The sequence below is a fragment of the Cherax quadricarinatus genome, chromosome 13, assembly GCF_038502225.1.
Source record: "Cherax quadricarinatus isolate ZL_2023a chromosome 13, ASM3850222v1, whole genome shotgun sequence".
NCBI classification, from domain to species: Eukaryota; Metazoa; Arthropoda; class Malacostraca; order Decapoda; family Parastacidae; genus Cherax; species Cherax quadricarinatus.
In genome coordinates, this window is record NC_091304.1 from 50,733,575 (window position 1) to 50,743,574 (window position 10,000).

The window sequence follows — 10,000 nt, forward strand, 5'->3', positions numbered from 1 at the left end:
TTCCTTGGGGGGTGCCACTCTTCCTTGGGGGTTGCCACTCTTCCTTGGGGGGGATGCTACTCTTCCTTGGGGGTGCCACTCTTCCTTGGGGGGGATGCCACTCTTCCTTGGGGGGGATGCCACTCTTCCTTGGGGGGGATGCCACTCTTCCTTGGGGGGGATGCCACTCTTCCTTGGGGGGATGCCACTCTTCCTTGGGGGGGATGCCACTCTTCCTTGGGGGGGATGCCACTCTTCCTTGGGGGGGATGCCACTCTTCCTTGGGGGGGATGCCACTCTTCCTTGGGGGGGATGCCACTCTTCCTTGGGGGATGCCACTCTTCCTTGGGGGTGCCACTCTTCCTTGGGGGTGCCACTCTTCCTTGGGGGATGCCACTCTTCCTTGGGGGATGCCACTCTTCCTTGGGGGTGCCACTCTTCCTTGGGGGGGATGCCACTCTTCCTTGGGGGGGATGCCACTCTTCCTTGGGGTGCCACTCTTCCTTGGGGTGCCACTCTTCCTTGGGGGTGCCCCTCTTCCTTGGGGATGCCACTCTTCCTTGGGGGATGCCACTCTTCCTTGGGGGATGCCACTCTTCCTTGGGGGATGCCAGTCTTCCTTGGGGGATGCCACTCTTCCTTGGGGGTGCCACTCTTCCTTGGGGGATGCCACTCTTCCTTGGGGTGCCACTCTTCCTTGGGGGTGCCACTCTTCCATGGGGGTGCCACTCTTCCATTGAAGGAGCCGATGACCTAGTATTTCTTATAGACAAAGAATGCGCAGTCGAAAAAATTTAATTTGAATTGTTTTATTTGCGTTTGATTATTATAAGAGTGAATTGTTAATAACATTAGCAAGCTGGTGTTGATATAAATTTGTTATATAATGTTAGAAACGGAAAATGTTTAAAGTGTTGAATAACAATATGGTTTGGTAAACATGAATAATTTGTGAGTAATGTTTGTTGTTGTTTCTTTGCTGCAGTGATGGCTGGCGGGTGAGACTTCAGACAGCTTCCCTGGTTACCCCTGACCCTTCTGACCTGCCCTTCCCTCCACCTCTGCCCTTTCCTCAAGCCCTACCTTTGAGCCCTTCCCTCAAGACTTGGCCAGTGTTGGCCAGACTTGAAGCCAGCAGTAGTAGTGACCTTGGCCTGGTGCGGCAGTGACCTACCCTGCAGCAGCAGCAGCAGTGCTGTGAGTGAGCAAGGAGCGTGACCAGCAGTGTAGTCATGGCATCCAGCAGGACCGCCACCACTACCACCACCCCAGCAACCACCACCACGGTCAGTAGTTCTTATTGCTCCTTCTCACCATTACTAACTCCTACTGTGTGTCTACACCCCTTCCTCACTGTGTTTCTACACCCCTTCCTCACTGTGTCTACACCCCTTCCTCACTGTGTCTACACCCCTTCCTCACTGTGTCTACACCCCTTCCTCACTGTGTCTACACCCCTTCCTCACTGTGTCTACACCCCTTCCTCACTGTGTCTACACCCCTTCCTCACTGTGTCTACACCCCTTCCTCACTGTGTGTCTACACCCCTTCCTCACTGTGTGTCTACACCCCTTCCTCACTGTGTCTACACCCCTTCCTCACTGTGTCTACACCCCTTCCTCACTGTGTCTACACCCCTTCCTCACTGTGTCTACACTACTTAACTACCTCACTCCTCCCTCTAGATGAAATATTGTCCAGTGAGACCAGTACACTGGGTGTAGACACACCCAGCAGTGAGACCAGTACACTGGGTGTAGACACACCCAGCAGTGAGATCAGTACACTGGGTGTAGACACACCCAGCAGTGAGACCAGTACACTGGGTGTAGACACACCCAGCAGTGAGACCAGTACACTGGGTGTAGACACACCCAGCAGTGAGATCAGTACACTGGGTGTAGACACACCCAGCAGTGAGACCAGTACACTGGGTGTAGACACACCCAGCGGTGAGACCAGTACACTGGGTGTAGACACACCCAGCAGTGAGACCAGTACACTGGGTGTAGACACACCCAGCAGTGAGACCAGTACACTGGGTGTAGACACACCCAGCGGTGAGACCAGTACACTGGGTGTAGACACACCCAGCAGTGAGACCAGTACACTGGGTGTAGACACACCCAGCAGTGAGACCAGTACACTGGGTGTAGACACACCCAGCAGTGAGACCAGTACACTGGGTGTAGACACACCCAGCAGTGAGACCAGTACACTGGGTGTAGACACACCCAGCAGTGAGACCAGTACACTGGGTGTAGACACACCCAGCAGTGAGACCAGTACACTGGGTGTAGACACACCCAGCAGTGAGACCAGTACACTGGGTGTAGACACACCCAGCAGTGAGACCAGTACACTGGGTGTAGACACACCCAGCAGTGAGACCAGTACACTGGGTGTAGACACACCCAGCAGTGAGATCAGTACACTGGGTGTAGACACACCCAGCAGTGAGATCAGTACACTGGGTGTAGACACACCCAGCAGTGAGACCAGTACACTGGGTGTAGACACACCCAGCAGTGAGACCAGTACACTGGGTGTAGACACACCCAGCAGTGAGACCAGTACACTGGGTGTAGACACACCCAGCAGTGAGACCAGTACACTGGGTGTAGACACACCCAGCAGTGAGACCAGTACACTGGGTGTAGACACACCCAGCAGTGAGACCAGTACACTGGGTGTAGACACACGCAGCAGTGAGACCAGTACACTGGGTGTAGACACACCCAGCAGTGAGACCAGTACACTGGGTGTAGACACACCCAGCAGTGAGATCAGTACACTGGGTGTAGACACACCCAGCAGTGAGACCAGTACACTGGGTGTAGACACACCCAGCAGTGAGATCAGTACACTGGGTGTAGACGCACCCAGCAGTGAGACCAGTACACTGGGTGTAGACGCACCCAGCAGTGAGACCAGTACACTGGGTGTAGACGCACCCAGCAGTGAGACCAGTACACTGGGTGTAGACACACCCAGCAGTGAGATCAGTACACTGGGTGTAGACGCACCCAGCAGTGAGACCAGTACACTGGGTGTAGACACACCCAGCAGTGAGATCAGTACACTGGGTGTAGACACACCCAGCAGTGAGACCAGTACACTGGGTGTAGACACACCCAGCAGTGAGATCAGTACACTGGGTGTAGACGCACCCAGCAGTGAGACCAGTACACTGGGTGTAGACGCACCCAGCAGTGAGACCAGTACACTGGGTGTAGACACACCCAGCAGTGAGATCAGTACACTGGGTGTAGACACACCCAGCAGTGAGATCAGTACACTGGGTGTAGACACACCCAGCAGTGAGACCAGTACACTGGGTGTAGACACACCCAGCAGTGAGACCAGTACACTGGGTGTAGACACACCCAGCAGTGAGATCAGTACACTGGGTGTAGACACACCCAGCAGTGAGATCAGTACACTGGGTGTAGACACACCCAGCAGTGAGACCAGTACACTGGGTGTAGACACACCCAGCAGTGAGATCAGTACACTGGGTGTAGACACACCCAGCAGTGAGATCAGTACACTGGGTGTAGACACACCCAGCAGTGAGATCAGTACACTGGGTGTAGACACACCCAGCAGTGAGATCAGTACACTGGGTGTAGACACACCCAGCAGTGAGATCAGTACACTGGGTGTAGACACACCCAGCAGTGAGACCAGTACACTGGGTGTAGACACACCCAGCAGTGAGACCAGTACACTGGGTGTAGACACACCCAGCAGTGAGACCAGTACACTGGGTGTAGACACACCCAGCAGTGAGACCAGTACACTGGGTGTAGACACACCCAGCGGTGAGACCAGTACACTGGGTGTAGACACACCCAGCAGTGAGACCAGTACACTGGGTGTAGACACACCCAGCAGTGAGACCAGTACACTGGGTGTAGACACACCCAGCAGTGAGACCAGTACACTGGGTGTAGACACACCCAGCGGTGAGACCAGTACACTGGGTGTAGACACACCCAGCAGTGAGATCAGTAAACTGGGTGTAGACACACCCAGCAGTGAGACCAGTACACTGGGTGTAGACACACCCAGCAGTGAGACCAGTACACTGGGTGTAGACACACCCAGCAGTGAGACCAGTACACTGGGTGTAGACACACCCAGCAGTGAGACCAGTACACTGGGTGTAGACACACCCAGCAGTGAGACCAGTACACTGGGTGTAGACACACCCAGCAGTGAGATCAGTACACTGGGTGTAGACACACCCAGCAGTGAGATCAGTACACTGGGTGTAGACACACCCAGCAGTGAGATCAGTACACTGGGTGTAGACACACCCAGCAGTGAGACCAGTACACTGGGTGTAGACACACCCAGCAGTGAGACCAGTACACTGGGTGTAGACACACCCAGCAGTGAGACCAGTACACTGGGTGTAGACACACCCAGCAGTGAGACCAGTACACTGGGTGTAGACACACCCAGCAGTGAGATCAGTACACTGGGTGTAGACACACCCAGCAGTGAGATCAGTACACTGGGTGTAGACACACCCAGCAGTGAGATCAGTACACTGGGTGTAGACGCACCCAGTGAGATCAGTACACTGGGTGTAGACACACCCAGCAGTGAGATCAGTACACTGGGTGTAGACACACCCAGCAGTGAGACCAGTACACTGGGTGTAGACGCACCCAGCAGTGAGACCAGTACACTGGGTGTAGACACACCCAGCGGTGAGACCAGTACACTGGGTGTAGACACACCCAGCAGTGAGACCAGTACACTGGGTGTAGACACACCCAGCGGTGAGACCAGTACACTGGGTGTAGACACACCCAGCGGTGAGACCAGTACACTGGGTGTAGACACACCCAGCAGTGAGACCAGTACACTGGGTGTAGACACACCCAGCAGTGAGACCAGTACACTGGGTGTAGACACACCCAGCAGTGAGATCAGTACACTGGGTGTAGACACACCCAGCGGTGAGACCAGTACACTGGGTGTAGACACACCCAGCAGTGAGACCAGTACACTGGGTGTAGACACACCCAGCAGTGAGACCAGTACACTGGGTGTAGACACACCCAGCGGTGAGACCAGTACACTGGGTGTAGACACACCCAGCGGTGAGACCAGTACACTGGGTGTAGACACACCCAGCAGTGAGATCAGTACACTGGGTGTAGACACACCCAGCGGTGAGACCAGTACACTGGGTGTAGACACACCCAGCAGTGAGATCAGTACACTGGGTGTAGACACACCCAGCAGTGAGATCAGTACACTGGGTGTAGACACACCCAGCGGTGAGACCAGTACACTGGGTGTAGACACACCCAGCAGTGAGATCAGTACACTGGGTGTAGACACACCCAGCAGTGAGATCAGTACACTGGGTGTAGACACACCCAGCAGTGAGATCAGTACACTGGGTGTAGACACACCCAGCAGTGAGACCAGTACACTGGGTGTAGACACACCCAGCAGTGAGACCAGTACACTGGGTGTAGACACACCCAGCAGTGAGACCAGTACACTGGGTGTAGACACACCCAGCAGTGAGACCAGTACACTGGGTGTAGACGCACCCAGCAGTGAGACCAGTACACTGGGTGTAGACACACCCAGCAGTGAGACCAGTACACTGGGTGTAGACGCACCCAGCAGTGAGACCAGTACACTGGGTGTAGACACACCCAGCAGTGAGACCAGTACACTGGGTGGTGTAGACACACCCAGCAGTGAGACCAGTACACTGGGTGTAGACGCACCCAGCAGTGAGACCAGTACACTGGGTGTAGACACACCCAGCAGTGAGACCAGTACACTGGGTGTAGACGCACCCAGCAGTGAGACCAGTACACTGGGTGTAGACACACCCAGCAGTGAGACCAGTACACTGGGTGGTGTAGACGCACCCAGCAGTGAGACCAGTACACTGGGTGTAGACGCACCCAGCAGTGAGACCAGTACACTGGGTGTAGACACACCCAGCAGTGAGACCAGTACACTGGGTGTAGACGCACCCAGCAGTGAGATCAGTACACTGGGTGTAGACGCACCCAGCAGTGAGACCAGTACACTGGGTGTAGACGCACCCAGCAGTGAGACCAGTACACTGGGTGTAGACGCACCCAGCAGTGAGACCAGTACACTGGGTGTAGACACACCCAGCAGTGAGACCAGTACACTGGGTGTAGACGCACCCAGCAGTGAGATCAGTACACTGGGTGTAGACGCACCCAGCAGTGAGACCAGTACACTGGGTGTAGACGCACCCAGCAGTGAGATCAGTACACTGGGTGTAGACGCACCCAGCAGTGAGACCAGTACACTGGGTGTAGACACACCCAGCAGTGAGACCAGTACACTGGGTGTAGACGCACCCAGCAGTGAGACCAGTACACTGGGTGTAGACACACCCAGCAGTGAGATCAGTACACTGGGTGTAGACACACCCAGCAGTGAGATCAGTACACTGGGTGTAGACACACCCAGCAGTGAGATCAGTACACTGGGTGTAGACACACCCAGCAGTGAGATCAGTACACTGGGTGTAGACACACCCAGCAGTGAGATCAGTACACTGGGTGTAGACACACCCAGCAGTGAGATCAGTACACTGGGTGTAGACACACCCAGCAGTGAGATCAGTACACTGGGTGTAGACACACCCAGCAGTGAGATCAGTACACTGGGTGTAGACACACCCAGCAGTGAGATCAGTACACTGGGTGTAGACACACCCAGCAGTGAGATCAGTACACTGGGTGTAGACACACCCAGCAGTGAGATCAGTACACTGGGTGTAGACACACCCAGCAGTGAGATCAGTACACTGGGTGTAGACACACCCAGCAGTGAGATCAGTACACTGGGTGTAGACACACCCAGCAGTGAGATCAGTACACTGGGTGTAGACACACCCAGCAGTGAGATCAGTACACTGGGTGTAGACACACCCAGCAGTGAGATCAGTACACTGGGTGTAGACACACCCAGCAGTGAGATCAGTACACTGGGTGTAGACGCACCCAGTGAGATCAGTACACTGGGTGTAGACACACCCAGCAGTGAGACCAGTACACTGGGTGTAGACACACCCAGCAGTGAGACCAGTACACTGGGTGTAGACACACCCAGCAGTGAGACCAGTACACTGGGTGTAGACGCACCCAGCAGTGAGACCAGTACACTGGGTGTAGACGCACCCAGCAGTGAGACCAGTACACTGGGTGTAGACGCACCCAGCAGTGAGACCAGTACACTGGGTGTAGACGCACCCAGCAGTGAGACCAGTACACTGGGTGTAGACGCACCCAGCAGTGAGACCAGTACACTGGGTGTAGACGCACCCAGCAGTGAGACCAGTACACTGGGTGTAGACGCACCCAGCAGTGAGACCAGTACACTGGGTGTAGACGCACCCAGCAGTGAGACCAGTACACTGGGTGTAGACGCACCCAGCAGTGAGACCAGTACACTGGGTGTAGACGCACCCAGCAGTGAGACCAGTACACTGGGTGTAGACGCACCCAGCAGTGAGACCAGTACACTGGGTGTAGACGCACCCAGCAGTGAGACCAGTACACTGGGTGTAGACGCACCCAGCAGTGAGACCAGTACACTGGGTGGTGTTCACACACCCAGCAGTGAGACCAGTACACTGGGTGTAGACGCACCCAGCAGTGAGACCAGTACACTGGGTGGTGTTCACACACCCAGCAGTGAGATCAGTACACTGGGTGTAGACACACCCAGCAGTGAGATCAGTACACTGGGTGTAGACACACCCAGCAGTGAGATCAGTACACTGGGTGTAGACACACCCAGCAGTGAGATCAGTACACTGGGTGTAGACACACCCAGCAGTGAGACCAGTACACTGGGTGGTGTTCACACACCCAGCAGTGAGACCAGTACACTGGGTGGTGTAGACACCCAGCAGTGAGACCAGTACACTGGGTGGTGTAGACACCCAGCAGTGAGACCAGTACACTGGGTGGTGTAGACGCCCAGCAGTGAGACCAGTACACTGGGTGGTGTAGACGCACCCAGCAGTGAGACCAGTACACTGGGTGGTGTAGACGCACCCAGCAGTGAGACCAGTACACTGGGTGGTGTAGACACCCAGCAGTGAGACCAGTACACTGGGTGGTGTAGACACCCAGCAGTGAGACCAGTACACTGGGTGGTGTAGACACCCAGCAGTGAGACCAGTACACTGGGTGGTGTAGACACCCAGCAGTGAGACCAGTACACTGGGTGGTGTAGACACCCAGCAGTGAGACCAGTACACTGGGTGGTGTAGACACCCAGCAGTGAGACCAGTACACTGGGTGGTGTAGACACCCAGCAGTGAGACCAGTACACTGGGTGGTGTAGACGCACCCAGCAGTGAGACCAGTACACTGGGTGGTGTAGACGCACCCAGCAGTGAGACCAGTACACTGGGTGGTGTAGACGCACCCAGCAGTGAGACCAGTACACTGGGTGGTGTAGACGCACCCAGCAGTGAGACCAGTACACTGGGTGGTGTAGACGCACCCAGCAGTGAGACCAGTACACTGGGTAGTGTAGACGCACCCAGCAGTGAGACCAGTACACTGGGTGGTGTAGACACCCAGCAGTGAGACCAGTACACTGGGTGGTGTAGACACCCAGCAGTGAGACCAGTACACTGGGTGGTGTAGACACCCAGCAGTGAAATCAGTACACTGGTAGTATCTGTATAAACACCTTAACAGTATTTCTAGTTTAAGTCCCTCATCTTGACGTCAACAGCACTCACTCCACTCTGGAGTTTCTCCTGCGCCTTGAATATGAATATTTACTCTTTTTTTAAACTTATGGTTAGTGAGATTCCTGTATTTATTTTATGTTAGTTTACAGTTAATTAAAAAACTCGTAAAAGTCTGGAATGTGAACATTTTATTTCTTGCCGTCGTGAGTATGGAAGTCCTGTCTCTTCTCCACAGTAATTACATGTATCAAAGCATACTTCTTTCATTGAAAAAAACAATAGAAAAGAAGGTTGTCTAAAATATTTTGACTTGCCATTAAAATCTTAAATTTTGTTCATCTTGCATATGTTTAACGTCGGTGGCAGAGCAACAACGTTGTCATACATGTACGTTGTACATAAAAATAAAGATATATATGCTAATTTTCCTGTTTTATATAATGGTGCGCCATTTGATATCTCGAGAATGCCTTTTCTGAACGGCTTCAACCTTTTACGGCCGACGCATCTTGTTAATGGACTAGCACTTAACAAATTTAGGCTGAATAGATGCAAATTTACTAATAGTCAATGAGCTTTGAGTCCCAGCAATAATTGGAGAATGCTGCTTCTGATCGATTTGAAACTTACGGTTATGCTGGGCTTTACACAAAGGAAGGTTCATAGTGATTGCGGGCTGTGTAAGTTCTAACTTCCTAATTTTATTAATCAGTACACTACATGGTATATCAATCCTTCTGATACGTATAGTACTGGATGTGAAAACAAATTTACTTTCAGTAATTTATTTAAACAATAGTTATTGTCATAGAGCAGTAGACAGATATTTCTCGCCTTTTCCCTCCATTTAATACGTAGAAATATAAATAGTTTGTGTGAAATACTTGCACTGTGAGGAGGCACCTGACTAAGCTGTGATATTGTTACCATGTGTTGAAAATGATAGAGTTGTGACTGCACTTGGTTGGTATTTAATGAACTAAAGTTATACAGAGTGAAACGAAGGCAAGATGGGTTCACGCGAGAGTGTAGAAGGTTCACGCGAGAGTGTAGAAGGTTCACATGGTCTGGAACAATATCATTCCAGACCATGTAGCTGAACTATTCTGCAGGCTGAGGGAGTGACCATCTCCAATACTTTTTCTCCATGGTTGATGGACTGATTACATCACTTCATTTCTACTGTTCACTTTGTATTTGACTGAATAAGGCTACTATGTAGGCGAAACGTTGCATCAGTAAAGATGCCCAACTGTTGCACATGTCTTAATTTTCAACTTGTCGGTA

At 52.8% G+C, this 10,000-nt stretch overlaps 1 protein-coding gene across 11 annotated transcripts in view; it reads left to right on the top strand.

The window, feature by feature from the left end:
* Oatp30B (Organic anion transporting polypeptide 30B) overlaps nucleotides 1-10,000 on the top strand; it is a 389,857-nt gene that overhangs the window by 303,793 nt on the left and 76,064 nt on the right. For 10 of the 11 annotated variants that reach the window (XM_070084713.1, XM_070084716.1, XM_070084717.1 and 7 more), the window contains one exon: nucleotides 965-1,265. The exons of the other annotated variant lie outside the window; for it this stretch is intronic. In XM_070084713.1, coding sequence (XP_069940814.1) covers nucleotides 1,212-1,265 — 54 coding nt within the window. In that variant the 5' untranslated portion in view covers nucleotides 965-1,211. The remainder of the gene's footprint in view (nucleotides 1-964; nucleotides 1,266-10,000) is intronic. 11 annotated transcript variants of the gene reach the window in all.